At 40.7% G+C, this 23,657-nt stretch overlaps 2 protein-coding genes across 3 annotated transcripts in view; one reads left to right on the forward strand and one right to left on the reverse strand.

The window, feature by feature from the left end:
- PRKCG (protein kinase C gamma) overlaps positions 1–2,397 on the reverse strand; it is a 47,007-nt gene extending 44,610 nt beyond the window's left edge. Inside the window, exon 1 of the mRNA XM_063301206.1 lies at positions 1,679–2,397. Within this exon, the coding sequence (XP_063157276.1) occupies positions 1,679–1,845 (167 nt within the window). The 5' untranslated portion in view covers positions 1,846–2,397. The remainder of the gene's footprint in view (positions 1–1,678) is intronic.
- Positions 2,398–2,553: 156 nt separating this feature from the next.
- LOC134495640 (protein lev-9-like) lies at positions 2,554–14,846 on the forward strand. 2 transcript variants are annotated; one of them, XM_063301208.1, is made up of 8 exons: positions 2,554–3,255; positions 9,642–9,797; positions 10,835–11,020; positions 12,226–12,337; positions 12,810–12,886; positions 13,305–13,484; positions 13,609–13,806; positions 14,333–14,846. In XM_063301208.1, the coding sequence occupies exons 1-8, from the start codon at positions 3,180–3,182 to the stop codon at positions 14,395–14,397; spliced, it is 1,050 nt and encodes a 349-aa protein (XP_063157278.1). In that variant the 5' UTR covers positions 2,554–3,179; the 3' UTR covers positions 14,398–14,846. The 2 variants fall into 2 exon arrangements, with proteins under 2 accessions (XP_063157278.1, XP_063157277.1); XM_063301207.1 differs by lacking the exon at positions 2,554–3,255 and adding an exon at positions 5,164–6,663.
- Positions 14,847–23,657: the final 8,811 nt, after the last annotated feature.

A 23,657-nucleotide genomic window follows, 5' to 3' on the forward strand; every position in this document is an offset into this window, starting at 1 on the left:
TGGCCTTTTCCACATTCCAAGATCTCTGTCCATTATCAGCAGAGGAAATAAAATGTGTGTGAAGGATGTCACTATTTGTTGGAGGCTGATGGGGTGGGGAGGAATTCAAGGACATGCTGGATGCTGGAAACAATTTCCCACTGCAGATTTGCTGTCTAAGGGGTGCCCCGTGGAGGGAGGTATAATCAGGCCACATTGTTCTTTGCATACAGCACAGCCTTCTTATTTTATCTGTCACACCCACTTTGAAAGCTGGAATTGCCATGTAGGAATGGAATATAAAGGGATATATAGATCATTAGGAAGTAAGGACCTGTATTCTAGCTCCCTCTTTAATATTTAGGAGGTTCATTGTATATCACCTTTCCAATGATAAGGTGCCCATAGGGAGAACTCTGACTAAAGCCAAGGACATACCTAGCTCAGTCTATAAGGATTTAAGCTGAAATCATGGATGGGATCAACTGGGATTAGGTACGGCCACAGATTACAGGAGAGAAGCAGGGCCAAATATATCAGAAGGTTTAGGGAACTATATTCTAAAGTACAGTAAATAGGATTATTGGGTCAATGAAGTAAAATTGTTGACTGGGATAGAGATGGAAATATAGAATTATGGTTTAAAGAACAGGAACCTCAAGAGGCTAAGCTAAGGAGGTTAAAAGTGATAGAATTAGAGCAGCACAGTTACAGTTTTTAAACTACCAGGTTACTCCCCAAAATATACGGAGCTATAGAAAAACATAGTGGAACAACAGGATGACAAGATGAGAAGGAAGGAAGGCAGGCAGGCAGGAAGGGACCAATGACTTACATGCCTGAAGCCATCAGTTTGGGGCTTCACATGATCAGTACAGGCAACACATTGACACAGTAAGTTCCCCTTATCAGCAAAGTGTACCTTAAGTGCAAACATCTTGCCTTATTCATAGAATTCATAGAATTTTACAGGGCACCTAAGATGGCTTGTTTTCCTCTTGCAAACCACCCATGTTTTTCTATATTATCTATCTATCATCCCTATAGAAAATCTTGTAAAGATGGAAAGACAGTGTCACTGCTCAACATCTTTTGGCTGACAGTGCTAGGAGCTGTGTAATTAGAAGCACTCACAGAGAGGCCACTAGTTAATTCAGCATGGATAGCAAGTAAATCCTTCTGTGTTGACATTTTCTAAATTCTCCAGCACGGAGCAGTGAAATCTGTGACTGGACCAAATTTTGCATTTTCTTGCATCATTTATTCCGGTTTTAAATTTTCTATCACAAAAAATAAGAAACTGCACACACACAGAAGCACAACCACCTGATTTCTTTTTTTAAAAAAAGCCAAACCTCCTTCTGATTTAGATTTCAGCAAGGTTGGCCCTCCATAAAGAGGACTAGAAGCTTACTTAAAACATGTACACAGGCATGCATGCACACACCAGTAAATAAATCTATAAGTAATGGTAGGAAGGCCAGCCTGCTAAATTCTGCATCTATTGCCCGTTTCTGCACTTTTCCAGCATCCGAACGGAATGAAAGAACGTAGATATAAGACAGCTTTTTGCAAAGGAATCGTGTCCGCACCACAACAGGGTTGTAGAATATGAGCCGGGATGGTAGGAAAGGGGCCACAAGGGTCAGAGCAAATCGGGGGGGGGGGGGCTGTTAGTTAGAGGCTCAGGTTCTCTCACCAGATGAAGTCCGTGCAGTGGCTGCAGAAGGTGGGCTGTTTGAAGAAGCGGGCGGTGAACTTGTGGCTCTTCACCTCGTGGATGACCTTCTGGCGGAGCGCCCCCTTGCGGCAGAAAAGCGGCTTGGTTAAGCACTCGGTCTCGGTGGGGGAGCTCAGGAGCGCCATGGTGCCCCCTGGGGGAAGCCCCCGGGCCCCGACCCACAAAGTCGAGGGGGGGCAGGCGGGACAGGCGGCGGGAGGGGAGGGGAGGGGAGGGGAGGGGAGGAGGGAGGGCAATGGGAGCGGGAGTTGTGGGTCGATGAAGGGCAGGAAAAGGGGACGGACGGATGATGAATGGCTGCTTGGCCGAGAGAGAGAGAGAGAGAAAGAGCAAAGAAGGGAATGATAGGCAAGGGTGGAGGACTGGAGGGATGGATGGAAAAATCCCGAGATGTGGAGGAAGGGGTGGGAGATGAAGAGAGCAATGGATAGAAGAGCAAGGAAGTGGGGAATGAGGGAAAAGAAAGGAAAGAAAAGAGAAGAAGGGGTAGGAGGAGAAAACAGCGGAAGGTGCGGAGCGGCAGCGAAGAGGCTCTGCGCGCGAGAGAGAAACAGGTTGTGGCTTCGGGCTGCCTCGCTCTTGCCCAGGGAGATTTGGATGGTGGAGGCTGAGGCTGGAAGGAGGAGTTAGAGTTTAAAGAGGAAGCACGACGCGTTGCTTTCTCCAAGGAGCCAGCAGGACACACACACACACACTGTACGCACACCCCTTTCTAAATTGTCTTTTAATTGCACCACCTCTCCGTAGGGAACCCAGGTTCCCAGCCTTCTCCCCGGCAGAGATTTCTCCTGCCCGGCCATCCACCCACCCAAGAAACCAAGCCCATCCTTGCAAGGCATGGTGAAAGACAAATCAATCGAGGATGGGTCAAAAGCAGTGTGGTTGAGAAGGAAAGAGTATCTCCTGAGTGGGATGGCAGAAGAAGCAGAATTAGGAAACTGGGATGATCCAAGGGTTGGGAAGTTCTGGGCTGGCTACAGACGCTCTTCCTGGGGGAATGATGGGGCAGGTGGGGGGTGACCATGATTAACGGAGGAGGAGCGGGACTCCTGGGTCCATCCCCATATCCTGATCCCTGTTTTTGAGTTCAGAGTTCCTGGTGACAAGTGTGGAAGCCAGGCTGCCCTTTGGCAGGGTGCTATCCGGGCCTTATTAATGAATAACTTGAGCTGCGGGGCTGAAGAGATGGATATATATATATATATATATAGTCCCAAGGGAGAATCCCTGCCAGTTTTTATACAGTTGTCCCAGCCTGTACAGCAGAGTCTTTCTGCTCCTCACCCTTCAGAAGAGAACCCCAGATCAATCCACAGAGCACCCAGGAATCCTGGGTCTTCACCCCTTTCTTGTCACCCCTTCCTTCCATAGTACTGACCCTGACCCCTGTGCCCCACTCCTCTCCCTCCCTCCCTCACGCTGAGGATTCCCAAGAAGCTTCTTGTGCCTTCCTGACACCATGTCTGGGTTGGCCTCCCTCCTGCTGCTGCTGCTGCTTTCTTGCCAGATCTCAGAAGGCTCCAAACACATGGAAGGTGAGTTCCTCCATAAGCTTATTTTTAACACAAACTGCTGGGTGAGGAACACCAGAGCTGCCTTTAACTACTGAACTGCATCCAAATGACATTATGAACCCACCACGTAGTATGTAAACTTATGGCTGTGTTTAGTGAAGCCAGCCAACTGTGGCTTTTATTCAAGATTCTGTTATTAAACACAGCATGGCTTAAAGCCATGGTTGGTTGGTTATTTCTGCAGTTATTCTTGGTTGGTTATTCTTTCACCATCTAGTCCTCTTGGGTCTGTTCTGGCCAATCCTAACTTGGCTGCTAGCCTAAATGAGCCACGGCCGGCCCAAAGTATTTTTAAGGTGCATTGATGGAGTGGCACACCTGGCATCAGCTATGACGCTGTGAAAGCTCCTTGGATTGTTTAGCTTGTAGCCAGATGGACAATTTGGCTACCCTACATTGATTTGCCCTATCAACCTTCTCGTTCAAATTGGACATAGGAGCAAAAATACGTGTGTGACCTTCTGCCAGAAGTTAAGTTAAGGACAAGTGTTTATCTGTTTCTTTTCTTCCATTCGGCTTCTAAATAATATTTTTATTAAAGACTTGAGATGTTAGATAGGGTTTTTTGGTTTACTTTTCCTGCATTAGGATACAAACACACAGTGCAAGCTGCCCTGAAAATAAGGATCTTACAGGGTGATGTAATTATTTATTCTGAAAAATCAACTGGAGACACCCAGCCTTCTTCAAGCTCTTTTACAGATAGAAAATTGAGGCTACCCAGAGAACTGGGCTGAGCTGTGATATTAATCTACTCAACTCTCCCAGCTCTTGAAAGTCACAGTCTGTACTTTCTAACTGCTATATGCACACTTTCACACAAGTTTTCTCTCTGTCCATCCAATGGTTAATTTCCAAAATGCAAATATTTCTAAAACGAAGATATTTAGCCTCATTTAACTTTCTATCTAACAATATATTGAATCAATGTATTCATTTGTCTTCAGATATACTCAAGGTGTTTTCCATAATCACATTTTAGTATATATAAGTGTGTAATTATATATGTTGTAATTACATAATCACTAATTTTCTGCAGAGATTTCATGGGTTTGAGAAAGATCCAGAAATCTTTATTTAAGCTAGCATGTCTATTTTAGGGAAGTGCAAGATTAATCATGTAATCAGACCATATATATCTCCTGAATATACTATGCTCCACCAACACCATAGAAAATATATATCTCCCAATCAACTACCTACTCTGCCTAGATTTGAATATGCTATATGAAATAATGTGACAGTGGAATGGATACAGCTCTATTGTTATTTATTTGTGGGGCAGTACGAAGTAAACAATTAATGGGGCTCATTTTGCAGATCATCAGCTTAGCTTGCTGAGCATCTAGTTTCATAACTGCATAAAATAATTTTTGATCAATAGTACTACTGAGAAATGCGATGTTTAATAATATTTTATCTATGTGTTTGGAATATGGTATACATAATGACTTTTATTTAAGTTTCATTGCTTGGTTTATTTATCCCCAAATTGACTAAGCTTTAAAAACCTTACAAAGATGCAAAATATTGAGAAATATCACCTGAAAACTTTACTGCAGACTTGGAGTCTCTGAGAAAAAGAAACAGGCTAAACCACAGAAATAACTAGCAAACAAATAGCTACAGAACATAAATATGCAGGATTTTTTTCCTGTAAATTTATATAAAACTAATGTCAGTTTTAGAATATATTTCTCCATCTGGTGGCCACTGAAAGTAAAACAACTTTCCTCTTGTAGATTAAAAAAATAAATAAATCTTCAGTTTGAGCTTGAGTTCCTTGACAGTCAATTTACAGCTTCAGGCAACAATGCTGTATGGAAGTGACCTTCTTCCAGAGTATTTTTCAACTCTTCAGCCCTAAGATTTACAATAATGAAGTTTTCTCAGCCAGACCTGATTAGGTCTGACCCAGCTTATTAAGATCATTCAAGGTTGGGTAGATACTACCTGGGTTCTTCTAAATTAAAAATGGAATAAAAGATTTGCTTAATAAACAAAATCTACTTTCTTTCTTAACCCCCCACCTTTTCCTTCCATACAGGATATATTTAAAGTGCAGTCTCAAGGTTTCTTAAAATGGGTGTTACTTCTCATTAGCATCCTATTAACAATTGACACCTTATTCACAATTAAAGTTGTGGGCAAAGCAGGTGATCTTGCTTTATATAGCCATGACAATTTCTTAAACATTAAACGGCTGTTAAAAGTACAGGAGCAACAGGTGTGCCTCCTGCTCACAAGCAGTGGAGACTAAGGGTTGACACCTTTTTGCTCAAGCATATGAAGGAATAGGAAGCTTAAATTGATGCAATCCAGGATTGCAAACAGAGAACCAAGGGTGATAGTTAAATAACACATGGTAGATCTGAGCTAATATTGCTTTCATAAGCATTTATAAGTTTGTTTCCATCACAAAAAAAAGTCCTCACTGATCATAGTTTAGCTTGCAGGGTTCAGAGGGAGGTAAAGAATAGAAAAATAAAAGTAAAGCCAGTTTAAATACCAATATTCTTTCAGAAATCAATGCACATTTTTCCCCTGGATGATGTTTGAACCTGGGAGGGAGATTGGAACCCAAATCTCTGTAATCATAGGTTGAGTGAACAAACCAGCTAATCTAGAATGTGGTTTGTTTAGGTTTGGCTTAATGTGTTACACCCAACCATTCTGGCTTATAAACCATGGTTTATGTCAGCATATTGTATGAACCTAGCAAATTGTGGTGTACTTAATTATCTAGCATTAAACAATGGTTTAGCATGATGTGTGATTCAGTCCACCATCTTGCGTGAGTGTTCTAATACTGCAAAGTATGTGGCGTTAAATGATTGCCAAAGATTTTGGAGCAAGCTAGTAGCCAAACACTACAAAGACTTGTATAGAACGACAGAGAACTAGACATTCTGGGGTCTTTGGGAACAACAAGGAAAACAGAGTCACTCACCTTGGCCTTGGAATTTTCAAATAAGTTTCATTGGAAATGCAACAAAACTTGGCTCTAAAGCCAATTTGCATTTTGACAGATTTCTTTCCTCTCATAAGACTATGTTTATTCCATACTAACTAGGATTTCCAAAATTAAAATACCGAAGCTGAAAGCTTTGAAAACTGTTCTGTATGTTGGACCTATTTCAGGGGTTGAGGTTTGAAGAAAAAGTTGATATAAGACATCAGCTGGCATGTAATGATAAAACAATGGCATGTTTCAATTTGTATAAAAATAAATGAGAAAATGACACTATTTCCCTAATATTTTACCAGTGTTCTAATGGATGAAACAGCTCTCTCCCAGTAACACTATTTTGGCCCTGTTCCATACCTACCAATTTCTGCTTGCCTCCACTATTGTTCTTCAGTTACCAGGTACTTTATATTCAATCCTTTTTTAATAACTTACAGAGCAGAACAAAAACCTGTCAGCACACTTCACACTATCTACCAGGCTACCTGGGGGCTTGCTAGACTTTTACACTAACCGTCTTGTCCCATACCTCATCTCCCCTTGGTTATTCCTAATTATCAACATTTTAATAAATAGCTCTGCAACATACATCCCCCCAGCAAAAGCCTTAAGTATTTCTGTGGTTAAGATATATAGTTTACTGATGTCAAATTCCAAGGATCTTTTTAATCAGAATTATGCTATGTAATTACAAAAGGGTGGATGCTGCAGTCTTGAATTGCACCCACTCGAAGATACATCTGGCACCTTCTTGAAAATCTTCAGCACCAAGTTGGCTAAACATCCCTACTGTTCAGCTTGGAGGACTCCAAAGTTGAAAGTCTCTGAGACGTCAAAGGAGATGAAGAAACATCTTTTTCCTTTACTTGCTTTGTGGAAGTACAAAATCCATTATTCAGGTTCTAGGACTAGTACTTGTCTCCCCGAGTTGGAGATGTACCCAGGAAAATGTTTGATCAAGTGGCAGACAGCCTTTCCCTGCCATGACTCTTCTGGATCCTCTTCTCAGAAGAAAGCTGGGAACAGTTTTTGACATTAGCTTTCCCTCTTAGAGAAGACAAAAGTCTCCTTCTGAATTAAGAGAGGGGAAGAAGTCCACAACATTTAATGGCCCCCGGTGCAGATAAACTATTTAGTTTTTGCGGGCTTTTAAAGGTATATAATCCCCTCAATTTTTGTTTGTTTCTGGTCTTTTTTTAGTTTCCTTCATGGTCATACTAGATTTTAAATAATTCATTGCCTAGCTACTGAGACAGCTCCCTGGAAATGCACTGAGAAAGGGTAGTCTAGAAATATTCCAAATAAAGATGTGCTCATGATTAATTTGGGGTGGGATTTGAGTTAACACCCCATCATATTTATTTATTCATTCATTCATTCATTCATTCACTCTCTCACTCATTCAATTTGTATGGCCACCCATCTCAACAAGTGACTCTGGACTGCGAACAATCTTAAAAAAAATTCCAATCACAAATACAAAAATTAAAATATACAGCAACTGAGGAAGATACCACAATCAACAGCCACTGGCACAGCCAGGAGACTGTGGCTGTCTTTTACTATTGTTGTTGTTATTATTTATTTATTATTCCCATTTATATTGCCAACCATCTCATATATATGAATCATATATATGGGTTTGTTTGTTTTTTTGCTTTTAAGCAATGTTTATCATGGGAACCCAATTTTTATTTATTCATATTCTGTTCACACATTCATACCTTCTGCTAGGCCAGTGTTTCTCAACCTTGGCAGCTTGAAGATGTGTGGACTTCAACTCCCAGAATTCCCCAGCCAGCCATGGGAATTCTGGGAGTTGAAGTCCACACATCTTCAAGCTGCCAAGGTTGAGAAACACTGTGCTAGGCTGTGGAAAAAATAAGGTTGGGTTGGCGGCGGGGGGGAGGGTTTCTCTGTTTTTAATTTAGATTAAGATTCAGCTTGACATCTTGTTGGAAAATCTACAGGAACCAGCTCTGGGGGAATGAATCAAAGCCAACAGCAGGGTAATGAGACAGAGCATAAAAGGTTCAGCTGAGGGACATTTAAAAAGTACACAAAGAAGAAATGAGCCCAAACACCAAAATTACCTTATGTGTCACAGGATGGAGAGAAAAAGCAGAATTATGCTTCCCTCCAGAAAGCCCATCTGGGGGGCAAAGTAACAGTAACAGACTAATTCCTGCCAATTTGCTATTTTAGCTTTTTTCTACTGGTCTCTACACTACAATGCCCATCATTCTCAGGCCCCACATCTAGAAAATGCCAAACTCTGAAAGCTGGGTTAGTTTCTTCCCTTTTTTTTTAAAATTCACCATGAAAGGGGAAGCCATTTAGGTTTTTTATCTGAGCAACATCTCTTGAGCCAATATGCTAGGCCAGGGTTTCTCAGCCAGGGTTGTGTGGGACCCCAGGGTTCTGCGAGAGGTCCCTAGGGGTTCCCTGGGAGATCACGATTTATTTTAAAAATTATTTCAAATCCAGCCAACTTCACACTAAAGAGGTAAATTTCATTAGTTTAAGAACACTCTTAATGCATACATACAGGCCTACACATGAAACAGATACAATAATTTTGTAACTTCTGGCCTATATTTCAGCCTGAATGGGCAGGGGTTCCCTGAGGCCTGAAAAAAATATTTCAAGGGTTCCTCCGAGGTCAAAAGGTTGAGAAAGGCTGTGCTAGAGAGAAGGCCTTCTGGGGCCTTGGCTTCGCCACTGCAGTTTCAAATCTTAAACGTTACGATTTTTAATATAAGGAACTCTGTTATAACAGGTGTGGGAAGTAGCGAAAAGAATTATATTGAGAAACTGGGAAACTATTACTATTCCAAATATAAGAATTAGATCCCAGAAATATATATTTATCAATTTTTGAAAAGTCCATTTTTCTACTGATCCACAAATGATATACTGTAATAGTTTCTGTTTGGAAACTTTTTTACTATTTTACATTTAAAAAAATATTTTACATTTAAATATTTCATAATATTTTACAAGAACAGACCATTTTAAATAAAGCCATTCGATACTTTATAATTAAATACAGATATACAGTACAGTATTGTTGGTTGATTTATATTAATTTAGTAAGTTAATTCTCTGGGGTGTTCTCTTTTGTGTGTGTTTTTTCTTTCTGCTTGCTTAAATAGATTATCCGTTGGACAGGTGTATATTGCCATTTTTTAAAATCTGGTATTGTTCATAATTTGGCTTTTTTGTTATTGTAAATTTTCTGTGTAGTTTTTAAGAAAATGAATGCAATAAAGTATTTTTCTAAATGGTATGGAATATATTCAGTTTTCACATCCTCCTCCTCCCCCCTGATCTTTTTCAGTTGCACCTTATAAACACTTACTCTTTTTACTTTCTCCAGCAAGGAATATCACTGACACCGAATGTACTTCCCGGAAAAAGAACTTTGCAGCGCATACAGGACACATTTGTCAGAGAAGCTGTGAACGCCGCGAATGTTCAAAAAGCAGAAAGTGTGCATGCGATGGTAAATGTGGACTGAGTTGCATTTCTCCAGGTAGGTACTGTATATACCAACATTACCTTTTGGGACCCAGGATTCCTAAATAGTTTACAGTCTTCATTCTTCTCCCAGATAATCCCAGTGACATAATTCTTATTCCTTCCATGCTGAATCTGCCCATTATTATTTTTCTTGAGTCATTTTAGCCTTCAAATTCTTTTCACGTTCTCCTTTGATCTCCGTTCAGGATTCCTGATAGCCAGAAGCATGTTAATCAGCACAAAAAGAGGACATTCTCGTTTAGACCTCCATTCATTACTCAAATCAAATCAAATCTGTATTACAGTCATAGACCAGCATAAGGAAGATGGTGTTATGGTCATTAAAAGGACATGTCAGTAGTAAAAATAAACATCTAAAAAATTATGAAAAGCAAGGAGATATAAAAGATACATGAATTAAAAACTACAATGTATATAAAAATGAGAATCTAAAAGAAGGGGTAGGAGCATTAGATGTGTGCAGGGGAGCATAAAAGATTAATATCTGGAAGTCTATCAAGTTACAAAGCACTCTAATATGGCAAACTAGGTCCTCATTAAATATAGTTTGTAACACAGGTCATCATCTGACAAATGTTGAGTGCTGCTGCACAGATCCTGGCCACACTATGTTATAGCAGGGTTGGTATCTGAAAGCAACAGGGTGGTGTAAAATTGTCCTGTGTGCCCTGGATTAATGGTGAGGTGAGGCTGGTATGAATGTCCCTGTAGTAAGGCACTGGAGAAGCACATGCTCTGTTGTTTCTGTGTGTCCAGAGTCACAGGGACATTGACTCTCCAGGTAAAGAATCTTCCTGTATCAGCCTTCAAGGACAGCTGAGGGGAGGGCGTGACATTGTGCAAGAGTAAAGGCCTTTCTCTGTTTCTATTCATTAGATTTTCCCTTGCCTTACAAGGAACCTCTTGGTTCCATGTTTATCTTTCAAAGCAACCATTAGATCTCTGTGATCTGAACTCCCATCCCTTGTGCTCTAAGGAACTAGTTTCTTCCCTGTTGTGCCCATGTCATTCTTTTTGTGTTCATCCAAGCCTTAAGGTGTCCATGGCCTGAGACAATTGATAATGCTGAGACACACTTGGCCCAGGAATCCCATAAGTTTGGGGACTACATGACAGTGACCTGCAAGTCTGGATTTAGAAGGTTGGATGGGCAAGGAATGGTAATCAGCCGCTGTCAAGGAGATGGAAAGTGGAGTTTCACTGCACACTGTGAAGGTACTATTTCCTGATTATCAATAATTACTCAGTACAACCAATCTCATAGTCATCTCTTGCCTAAAATCTTTATCCAATCCAAAGCCATTTTTGATCCCCAACTGTCAGCCCTTCGAGGTAGTCCAGACCAGGAAACCAAAGTTATGAATGATAATACTACTTTTATTTGAGGTTACAGTAACAGAATCATGCAAGTCGGAATGCACCTCTCCCCTCCCTGCCTTTACATTCAAGAAAACTAGGGAGGGTCATGTTTGACACACTTTCTCTTTTTTTTCTTTTTTTATTAATTTTTCAAGATATAACCGCCCAGAGTCCCCCAATGGGAAGAGATGGGCGGGGACAAATTAGATAAATAAATAAAATAAATAAATAAATAAATAAATAAGGCACATACTGCAGCATATAAAACTGATAGAATACAAGTCTAAAAAAGAAACAGGAAAAACTAAAACAGTGCAGGAATAAACAAAAAGGCCTATCAGACCAGTGGCTTCTGACCTTTTCCAGCACAGGTATAAAAGTACATAAAAGTTAATCTCTTACTATTAATTAAACATTTGGTAACATTATTTCTCTAAAATCAAACCATTCATCAAAACCTAAAATCAAGACTTCATTCTTTTATGTTACCAGCAAATAGTCCAAAAGTGGCTTCCAGATAGAAACGAATCCAGTTACAGTATTTTCTCTTATCGATGCTATCAGCTTAGCCATTTGCGCCAATTCCATCAATCATCCAATTGTCCATTGAGGGAATTTGTGCATCCTTCCATATTTGAGCATATAAAAGTCTTGCTGCTGTTATCATATATAAGAACAGAGTTCCATGTTGCTTTTCAAGCTGTTGGTCCATCAAACCCAAAAGAAACAGCTCTGGTTTCAATTGTAAGTCCACTTTAAGAATCTTTTGAATAGTACTACACATTTGGTACCAGAATTTCTTAGCTTTTCTACAAGTCCACCATAAATGATAGAGAGTTCCTTCCTCCTGTAAACATTTCCAACACTTTCTCAAATTACATTCTGCTTTGGACTCAGATTTCTCTTATCTGACCATTGTCTTGGTTGCAGTCCTGTTCCTCACGGTTATTCTCACAGCCCATTCCATCCATATCTTCAACAAAAGGCTAATCAACAGATGACCTAATTGACTTTACACATTCCTGACCTGCATTCTTCCTGTATGCTCTCTTCTTTCCCAGATGTTCTTAATTTTTCATCCTTTTGCAAACCTCCACCTGAGATTGAAAATGGATACCATGAAGATGGTCCTTACACCATAGGAAAGGAAGTGCTGTATAAGTGTAACCCTGGGTGAGTCCATTACTCCATTTCTTCAGTGAAGGCTATCCTAAAATTCTAAGCAACACACGTGCTACAACTCTGTTCCTGACTAATAGACAGGCTTCAGAATGACAAGGCATCTGTAGAATAACTTGTATTAGTAATAAGGATTGGACCAATAGGATTGGACTCTTCCCTTCACCTTCTCCACCAATTACGTGCCCCTCTGCAACTTGCAGGAAGAATCTGGAGTTCCTATGAGCAAAGTCATATCAGAATAATGATTGATCAGTTTTAATTTCTAAATTTGAATTTCTAATATCTCTCTGGGAATTCCCATCCTCCACAGAATTAACCTCAGATTGTGAAATCTTTGTCTTTGTGGATCATGGCTGAAGAGTGTTTACCTGACTATCTTCCCCAAAATCACTATTTGAAAGTATGAATGGTTATCCCCTGCATAATATTGCCATCTTTTTCTTCTCTTTTCCTTCCTCTATAGATACTGGTTACAGGGGGCTAATTCTCTCTTATGCCAAGAAAATGAGGAATGGTCAGACAATGCTCCAACTTGCCATCGTAAGTAGTCAAAACACGTCAATGGAGGAAGATAAATTTCACTTTTCTTAACTGTGCTCAGGTAGAAATATTCTGTTCCATGGCTGTAGTAGCAATATGTTGAACCACAGACTTAATGTAAGGGATGACCAGACATGTACACCTGGATCAAACACCTGTAAGCCAAAACTTAATGCTTGTCAACATTTTCCTCTTTCTGTCCATCTTCAGACTGAGAAATTATCTATTCATTACCCTTTTAACCATTAAGCCATAGCTCCCTTCTGCATATCTTTCCATCTAAATATACATGTCATAGGTCATTCCTTACATCCACATAAGTTTCTGTCCATTCACCTTTAATTAATCGATCCATTTAATTGGTCCACCCACTCCCCTGTTCACAGACTCACCTAAGACTTTATTTTTCTCTCATTAGCTGTTACCTGTTCCCGGCCACCCAACATTGCTGAGGCAACACTGGTGGCTGTGCATCAGACTGAATACCCTGTAGGAACTGTAATTTATTACTTGTGTAAAAAGGACTTCTACCTAGATGGCTCTAACAGAGTCATCTGCCTGAAAAATGGAAGCTGGTCCCAACTGCCATACTGTAGAGGTACCTTCCTTTTTAATCCCATTCTTTTGATATATAATATTTTATCAACATACCATTAAATTCCACCTCCAAGTTCTGTTTGCCCTTCCAGATGGCACCTTTACTTGTTTCTTTCCCATTCCAGCCCGCTGTCCCATCTTTGCCCAGAGGAGTCGGATGATCTACCATGGACGGAAGGTTTGGGCCTATGAGATCCCAAATGGTCTTGTTCACCACGGTGAAACCATCACATTTTTCTGCCGAAGTCAGAATAAGACCTGTAGTTTTGAGGCTGAAAGTCATTGTTTTGATGGTGTATTGAAGATGCCTGACTGCTATGATGGTGAGGAATAAAAATAACACATATTAGGTCTCAGTATGGTATATTGGGGTTACGCCATCATGGCTTCTTGACCTTTTACTGAGATATTTGAGGCATAAGCAGTAGACGTGTATACCTCTATCTCCTATAGAGAGTAACCAATTTAAAGATGTACTACTAGTTTTTGTCATACAGAATCTAGTTCCTCATTCAAACAAAGGTAACAGGCACAAAAATCTCATTCTTTCTACAGCAAAATTGTGCTGTCTGCACACAGAGAAAAAGCACATTTGCATAATTCATTGCAATTACTAATTTGTGGTTTGTGCTCTGGAAGTGTTCATTTTGCTCAAAGAATTTGAGATGAGAAATGCATAAACCAAATGGTTAACTTCCTATTTCACACATTCTAGTACCTTCCCCAAAGATGTACATAAACCATATTTGAGGGACAGGGCCTCTCTATTTATGTGTGTGTGTTTCTTTTGATAAAGTTCCCACTTGCCTTTCAAACATTTTTGATAATTTCTCCTTCTCCTTCTTCCAGAACCTACATATTTGCAATACCATCTATTCCCCAAAAGAGTTGTATCTGAAATACAAGCTTGTTGAACATCTGACCAGTCACTTCTTCAGCAGTGAGATCTGCCTCCTTCTCTTTGTTCAAGCTTGACAGACATCCTGGAAGTCCAGGGGGAAAAAATGGAAATAAGAAGATCAATACCAAGAAAAGAAGTCAACTAGTAAAAAGAGACAGCAGGCCTGAGTATTGAAATGCTGTAGCTGGCATTCTTGTCAATCAATAGTTAGGTGTTTATTTTATTTATTTTTATCTGTTGCTTACTAGGTGAGCACAAAGATTCTTTCAGGCCACTCCAAACCACAACTCAATTTCTCCTGTACTTTTTTTTTTTAAATCTTCCTTCCACAAGCCAAATCGTTAAACTTACAAGTAAGCCCCAACACTATCCACCAAATAGAGGATTTTAAGCATGAAGGTTCATTTAAAGCCCACAACAAGCAAAGGCACATAATGGGCATTCATCGTTATGATCCTAATCTTCATCATTGTGATCCTAATCACCATCCTAGAAGAATAAACCTGCAATATTCCTTTATCCATTGCAGATGGGGAGAAACTGCCTTGGAAAAACAATGGTTTGCTAAAAGCTGTAGTGGAGACTAGATAAATCCCAACCATGAAGTCCCTAGCTAGCAGTTCTTACTCTTTGGAACTGTGCTACCATAGCTCACTTTAGGCTTAGAAAATATTCCTCTTGAGCACAAGGGATTGTAGCCAACAAATAAAAAAAGAACACTGTCTGATTGCAATTGAATTCATTACAGTACACTGAGTTCAGTAAACCCAACTGAACTCAGAGGAATGCATAAGAGCGAACAAAACAAAAAACATGACCCCAGATTAGGGATCCTATAGCAAACAGGTTGGAGCCAATTTCCATATCACGCTGGCACAGTATTTGTCTTTGATTCCTCAGGCCTGTGACTGTATACTTATATATCCCAGTGAGGGAATGGAGGAGTTATGGCAGGCTGGTATTGTCCCATTATCCCCTGCTGAGCATGACTGGTAGCCCTGAGGTCCAGGCTGAAGAACAGGGTTGTGGGAAGAAGGCAGTTGAAAAATGAGCCTAGGATAAGAACAGATTTAAAGATATTTTCCTGGGTTGATTTATATATAATAAACTCAACTTGTTATATAAAGGTGTGATCTTGTGCTCCAAAAGCAGGACAGGCCTCTGAGGTGAGGCTGGCTTCATTGATGTATTAGAATTACAGCGCACATAAATTGTTGAGTATATTTATGGGGTAACTTCACATCCCACCTACGCTCAAAGCAGTAAATACTATGTCTTTCCTCCCATGTTATTCCCCAACTAACTGAGTGAAGCAGATTCCACTGTAAGGTACTGGATTTCCCAAAATGTAGGGCTGCCATTTCTTTTCTGGCTGGAGGCCCTTAACACAAAGTGACCTGCCATAAGAAACCTCTACAGATTTTGAGAAGGAATCTAAACTCTGAAGCAGGCGCATGCCAGCAGAAGCATTGCCAGGAGCATCTCAGGCACTGGGCAAGAAAGTTGCTATTGCCCCAGGAAATGAAACGCCCAGCTTTTCCCTTTATTACATTTCCAGGTCACAGGAAAGACTCCATGCCTTTTGAATTTCTGCAGTTTGTAAAACTTAAAAGCGCAGGAGTCCTACCACGGGGGATACAGAAGACAGGAATTAGGGAAGCCGGTAACATTTTCCCATTCATTCCCCATTATGTATTTTCTGGGCAGCCTTTATGCTCAAGAAGTGGGCAAAGGCAGGGCCATCTGCAGGGCAGATCAAAAAGGTCAAGATGGCAGACACAATTGAAGCACTGTCCCTTGTTTAGGACAAAACCCTGTCCCAGTGCATCCAAAGAAGGGGCAGGGTTTTGATTGGGTGGCTGTGGCTGTCATCTTGACTTTTTTGCCCTCCTGAGGATGCCTCTGGGGAAGGGAAGAAAACAATACCCAACCGAATATAAAACAGATTAAAACACAGAGCACTATAGGATGGCCTCATTTCAGACTACTCAGCTGAAGACTAGATTATAACTTTAGAACAAATGGAAACCAAAGAACTGTCTCCTTTTTTCATTCAAGACTGGCCACGGTGAAAATAGGAAAGAGAAGATGTGGCCAGTTGCCACTGGGTGAGGTTTTGGTCACTTAAATGCCCACAGGCTGTCTTCGAGCGAGGTCCACAGAACATTTCAATGGATTAGAGCAGTGTTTCTCAACCTCAGCGACTTTAAGATACGTGGACTTCAACTCCCAGAATTCCCCAGCCAGCGCATGGTCAAAAATGTCAAGATGGCAGCCATAAGATTTTTGCAAAACCATAATGTGGTTGGTTTGGTAGCAGTACACTCACGTGTGAGCCAATCACAACATACGAGCTCCTTCATTCTTTGTTTTTAAATCGTGAATTTATGATTTAGCGCAGTATGAAAAGAAACAAAATCTGATATTCCAAATTTCTGGCTTGGAAGTGCAATGTGTGAATCCAGCTGCTATAAATTTATTTTATATCCCATCTTTTCATTCAACAGAATGAACAAGACAACGAAATGAAATAAAGTAGAGCAAACAAGTAAAATGCCATTTAAATAAAAACATACATATTCCAAACATTATAAAGAAAGGATCATTTTACCCTGTCTTCTAGAAAAATTCCCATCACAGCAAAAACGATTGACAATACAAAGAAAGTCAAAAGATAGCATTAAAAAACCCCATATAGCTGGCCATATATACTACCAATAACAGCAACATAATGTCTGTTGGCATGTCTAATATCTATTGCTCTTGCAGTGGTATAATTTAATGTTTGCCTCCTATCAAATCATGTTAAACTATATGCACCAATTGATAGGTATAAATCTTTAGGTAGCTTAGAGGCAGTGGTGTATTTGTATAACCTAGGTCAGTGTTCCTCAACCTTGGCAACTTTAAGATGGATGGACTTCAACTCCCAGAATTCCCCAGCCAGCAAAGTTGCCAAGGCTGAGAAACACTGACCTAGAACCTAACGCTTGGCCCTGGGCCCAAGAGAGTTAACCTAAACCAGACTCAAGACCCTCTATAAAAGCCTTCCCAGGGACACTGGCATACTTGGGAAGTTCTCAAGGTCCTGAAGGGGCCACTACTGAAATGTCTCTCCTGGGCCACCTGAAATTTTCTGAAAAGTAGGACGCAGCTGGATGAAGGCCACTGATCCAATTTCCCCTTACGCCCCTGAGCTAGGTTCATTCTGATGCATGAAAAAGTGGCTACACCGTACTATCCAGGCCAGCTTAGAGCTTCCTAGGGGAGGAATGTCAGGTTACGAAAAACACAGGCTGGCCCTCACCCTTCCTATCCAACCACATTTCAACAGGAGTTCAGCCAGACAGCCCTCCCTGGCCAGTATCAATAGGGCTGGGCGCCAAAATTCTGCTTTTCAGGTGCATTCCACTACGTATCAAAAAGCGAATGTTGCAAACTTGGAAAGACACACTTGTTCCAAAACACATTTGTTGGGGTGAAAGAAGGTTGGGTGGGACTTCCCATGAGAATATCCTGTATAACTGTATCATGTTGTTTCTAATTCTGGTTGGTTTTTACTCTGTAACTGCTCTGTAACTTTTGTGTTAACTGCTCGCTGCCCAGAATCATGCGTATGAGATGAGAGGCCAATACATTTATTAAATAAATAAGTAAAATAAAATAACTGCAGAATGAAGTCAGATACTGACCTCTTGGTCCAAACTAATATAACCACCATTTTTAACACAGAATCATATTGAATTTCTGAGTCTGGCTTGGGGTTTGAACCTTGCCCTTCTGCCTGCAAAGTGTCTATTTTACTAAGCTAAAGTTTTCCTCTTATAGCACTGTAACATATCAGCTTATTATAAAGATCATTCAGCAGAATCACAGCAAAAGGAAAGGTGCATCAAGCAGCTGAGTACTGGGTATACCAAATGACAGGGGCTTGGACTGGAAAAGTTGGTCTTCCTGCTAATTGCCACTATTTTTTTCAAAAAAAAAGGAGGGGAAGGGGAAGATGCCTCTAATTTTTGATGTAAGAAATCACAGCTATCTGCAGCGAGCAAAGTTCATACATGCAGGCCTTCATTTAAAAAAAACAAACACCCTATTGACATGATTTGCATAGACAGCATCTACAAGTAGTCCTCAACTTAACGACCACAATCAGGACTGGAACTTCCATTGCTAAGTGAGGCAGTCGTTAATTGAGTCACGCCCAACTTTATGACCTTTTTGCTGTAGCCATTAAGTGAATCACATGGTTGTTAAGCAAATCCAGCTTCCCCCATTGACTTTGCTTGTTGGGAGCTGGCTGGGAAGGTGACTCTAGGATGCTGTAACCATTGCAATCTGCCTGAATTTTGATCACGTGACTGCAGGGACACTGCAACAGTGCAAGGACTGGTTACAAGCCACTTTTTTCAGTGCCGACATAACTTTGAATGGTCACTAAACGAATGGTTGTAAGTCGAGAACTACCTGTAGTTGTGTATATTAGAAAAATAGAAAGAGTTGAATGTTGTAATTGACAGAAACAGGTTCTTTTTTTTCTTCTTGCCTGCCATTGCACTGTGCCAGAACTTCAGTCATGGCTTTCTGCAGGAATTCAGTCAAAAATTGGCTCCCTGTGGCAAGCAATCCCCCATCCTAAATGCAGCGTTTGTGGACGTTCCCCACTTTTTGAGTCTCACACTCTCTGCAACCTACTACTTACTCCCTACAAGAGTGTGATTATGGTGAATAGTCTCTTGGATAATTGGGATGCTATACGCTTCAAATGTATCCTGATTTTTCTTCCCTTCAGTTCCTTATAAACACATCTTCACTTCCTTAGTGAATTTCTAAAAAGTTTAACAGTCAGTGTTCAGTTCCTTTCTCACTTCATTCCTCTATGATTTTCTGTTTTGTTTTTAATATATCAGAGTTGAGATTGTATCACATGGGAGAAAGTTTACCTTTTCCCCCTGGGTTGTAGTTCCCCAGAATTAGTTTTTATGATTGAGAAGCTTCCATGGCATATATTCCTTGCAGTGCAGAATGAGTGAGTCCTATCTGCAAATTGCATATGCAGGAGCATGAGAAGCATGATTGGAACCAAGTTTAATAAATTGCAGCTCACTGCCAAGATGCATTCTTTTTCACTAGCCTTTTCCAACCAGAATGCTCCTCAGAAGTGTCGGACTATGATCCTAATCATCTCCAGATGGAAAAAAGTTACAGTAGAATAGCTGAGGAGGTGACGTTGTAGGTCAGAATTTATGGTAGGCATCGTACTAGGAAAGATTTTACCGAGGTTTTCCGTAAATACCTGTACCAACCCATAGCTGAAAACGAGTACACAAAGGCGTACAAGGATGAGAAGTGCTTAGTAAGGGACTTAGTAAATTCTTAGTATTGTCAAGAGTGAAATCTGAGAAAAATTAGCAATGGAAGAAAAGAAAGAGTAAAAGAAAAGAGAGATAAAATAGAAGAACTGCAGCAAGAGAAAGTATGACTCCTGTATGAAAAAGTACTAGATTATGGCTTAATTTCTCAACAGATGACTAGAAGCTGACATAAGGAAAGAATGTTGAAACTGCTTGGAACAAGGTGAAAAGAATTATGTCACAGAATGCCATAAAAGTATGTGGAGTTATAATGGGACATATGAAAAAAGATGTTTGGTGGAACGATGAAGCGACAGAAACCATGCACGAGGGGGAAAAATACACATAAGAGAATGATTGGTACAAAAAATGAGAGTACTCGTTCTTACAATCTCTCGCCCTTGACATGTGCTCATAATTCCCAGCCAGCATGGAAAAGGATGATGGGAGTCAGCCCAACATATCTGGAGGGCAGTAAACTGGAGAGGTCTGGTCTATGCAATCCAGATAAATGGAGGACAGAACAACGGCTGGAAATTGTCTGCAGAAGAGGACCCTTGAGGATTTGAGCAAGCCAGTTGAACACCACAAGAGGGGGGGAGGAATACCAAGCATATCTGAAGGTCACTAGCTGAACTGATCTAGTGCAACATGCCCAGGCTATGCAATAAGCAAATACTGTTTCCCAGAACAAGTTTTGATAAGGCACAATCCCATGCAGGAAAACATTCTGAAAATGTAAGCATTCCCATGCTTGGATGGATAAGTTATTAGGAAAAAATGGGAAGCCATCTCCTATCACACAAACAGCAGCTGGGCCTGTTATTGTACTCATTCCCTATATTAATACTGCTTGGCCCTTGTTGTACTTAGCCAGTAAAGCAGTCCTGCTGTACCATTTGTGGGCATTTTATTCTTGACCTTCCCCACCATCAACAGCTGCAAGAGCTAACCAACCAGGATGAGGAAGAGGATTCAAAGGCAAGGTCTCCTGATGCTTGTTAGTACTAAGTTATGCAATAATTGGAGGAATGTTTACATCAGCCTTCCACAGCCTGGTGTCCTCCATATGTGCTGGATTACAATTCACAGAATTCCTACCTGGCAGAAGAAGGCTGTTCTACCTGTTGATGAAAGGCTTACTCTTGGCTATTAGTAGATAGTTATAGGACAGCTGATATGGGCCTTTCCAGAAGTTGTGTTTCCCATTCTGTCCTTGGATTTATTAATGATTTACAAGCCAAGAGCAAAGGAACAAAATGTGAAATCAGTGGGGAATTGAGGGGGTGGGACTTTGTTGCCCAAGAGCAGGTCAACTACTTCTCAATAGCTCTTTGGAAAGATCTCCTAAAGGACCAGCCTGACCTCAGGTGAAAGATCCCTGGATGAACAACCACATCAGCTTGGGCAGTAGCTACATTCATAGATTGCACTGAGATGGTAGACCATGTTCATGGCTGCAGGCCACGAGGCCAAAGAGGTGTCTTTGCAGAGTCAAGGAAAAAAATAATTCCTATCCTATGTGAACACAGATGCAGCAAGTTCAGTCAGATTCTGCTGACTCTGAACAAGCCTTCAACATTAAAAATGCTTTTCCATTTTTTTTCTGGTGTCTCCTATGCACATGTAAAGTCTGACTTGGAAATAGCCAACAGTGGTGACCATGAATCATCCCCAGGGGATCAGGCAAGAAACCTTATCTGTCAGGGACTTCCCAAAAGAATCTAAGGAACTAGTTTCTAAAGGCACAGAGGAGCTTTTGAGGGAGATCTCAGCCTAATAGTAGAACTAGAGTACTCTTCATTGAGAAGTCTGAAGTTGGTTGAAATATGCACTGGAGATTAGGCTGGAAAAAATACCTCAGACGCAGATCCAGGAAGAAAAATGCTGATTTTTAGCTCTATATATGTTACTGCATCATATCTGAAGACCACATCCCGATCTCTCTGATTTGAAGACTAGTGTTGTCTACACAAGCCACAGAAAGGATGAATGCAAAAATCATGTCGCTAAACAGAATCTGCAGAAAAATGGTGCTTCTGATTTGCCAGGCCTTCCTGCTTCTCTCATTTTCTGTGGAAGCCCCCTCAACAGTCAACATTTTGGGGCCATTAAGCATATGCAGCCCTCTTTCATATTTTAAAGCATTTTTTATTTTATTTTTGCAAATCTTGGAGGTTACCTAAGCCTCACTTTTGGTTTTCCCATGCCCCCACTTTATCATCCAGCACTCAAAATCTTAGTTCCTCTCCAATGTACAAGCTGGACATTCTTTAAACACTTTTCCTTGCAATAAAGCTCTCTGTGGCACGAAGAAGATTCAAATTTAGATGCTGCCCTCTCCCTGTTGCACTAATTCATTTCCTGTTTAGTTGCCCTCTTTGGCAAAGCTCAAGTGAAACATTGATTGCCTCCGTCACTGGCTAGGGACTAAAGACCAGTGTGTTGTAGGTGTATGTATACTCAGAAACAGGGGAAATTACTGGTCCATATCAGTTGTTGTTGCCTGACATATGATTTATTAGCTCTGGGCTTCACAAAGTATTTTGGTGTATGGTGCACAATTGCTAGAAAGCCCCTCAGGTTTCCATGTGTTCTGGAGGAGCTGACAATTCTGAGGATGGTTTTAAATCCATCCTAAAACCAAACTAAATCCAACCTACGTGCAAAACAACCTACAAGCATGCTCATATCACAAGAATTCAAAGGTATGGATCATGAAACTCTAGCCAGCAGATGGTGCTGTGGCCACATGTTCCAGGAATATGGCTGGCTAGGCATATATGAGTAGATTTCTGTCTTACATGGGCTGGAAAAAAAAGATAATTTTCAGGAGATGGAGGAGAAATCCAAGTCTTGGAATTCCCTTCATTTATGAAACAGAGTTTGGGTGGCACTCAGTAATACTATGCTTTGTTTGGTCTTGATTTAATGTTTCTTGTGTGGATCTAGCCATTATGAATTAATGGATTAGCACAGCCAGAATCAAGATTTTTAGCATATTTTTTTATGAACTAGAGAGTCCACTTCATGTAGTTTGGAGTAAAGGGGGTATAATGCAAGAAGGGAAGTTATTATTACAAAATAACCTTATCTTTATTATTTCTAATTTAAGTTGACCTCGGTTTTGCATCATTTCCTTAATTTTTAACTAGAATTTTCTATGCTCCACCCTTGTATTTGAAATCAGAAAGCACTAGAACTTTAACAATTAAGGCAGCGTTTCTCAACCTTGGCAGCTTGAAGAAGTGTGGACTTCAACTCCCAAAATTCCCCAGCCAGATTGCTGGCTGGGGAATTCTGGGAGTTGAAATTCACACACCTTAAATTTGCCAAGGTTGAGAAACGTTCAGTTGAGGCATGACAATGAATCTTTGCTACGAGGTTTCTGAATAAGTGATCTACTTCACACGGTTAGTCCAAAGTCTAGCCAACCAAAACATTCTTTGCAATAATCCCCATTAAACCAAAAGCATGAGGCTGTTTCAAGGAGGAATGTGTCAGTGGTTTATGACAGTCAATGTCTCTGCAGTCTTGGACCGACAAACCACCCTGCTACACTGGTTGCCTTAGCTCAGACCAGCGTTCCAGTCATAATCTTTTTTTTTCCTTTTCTTTTCCTGCTCTGCAATCCATTAGCAGCACTCTTGGAAATTACTTCTGAGTGATTCATCCTAGAAAGGAAGGGAACCACCCACTTAGCTCATAGCCAGACCATCCTCACCCCACTCCTCCAGGGACGAAGAAGCAATTCTCTCTCTCTCTCAAACCATAAATTTATAAAACAAGGCAGGAGCCTGGGAAGGAAGCAGCTTTCTCCCCCTCCCCCAAAGGAAAGACAGACAAAAGAGAGGGGGGATGCAATGCTGCTATGCGCAGAGCTTGTTCCCCAGTAAATATGTTTCTGATTGCAGAGGAA

The sequence above is a fragment of the Candoia aspera genome, chromosome 4 (assembly GCF_035149785.1).
Source record: "Candoia aspera isolate rCanAsp1 chromosome 4, rCanAsp1.hap2, whole genome shotgun sequence".
Classification (NCBI taxonomy): Eukaryota; Metazoa; Chordata; class Lepidosauria; order Squamata; family Boidae; genus Candoia; species Candoia aspera.

Coding starts and splice junctions, on each gene's coding strand:
- LOC134495640 (XM_063301207.1), top strand. CDS start 6,573: ATGAAACAGCTCTCTCCCAGTAACACTATTTTGGCCCTGTTCCATACC. Junction 11,021..12,225: donor TTTCACTGCACACTGTGAAG/GTACTATTTCCT, acceptor CTTCTTTCCCAG/ATGTTCTTAATTTTTCATCC. Junction 13,485..13,608: donor CCAACTGCCATACTGTAGAG/GTACCTTCCTTT, acceptor TTCCCATTCCAG/CCCGCTGTCCCATCTTTGCC.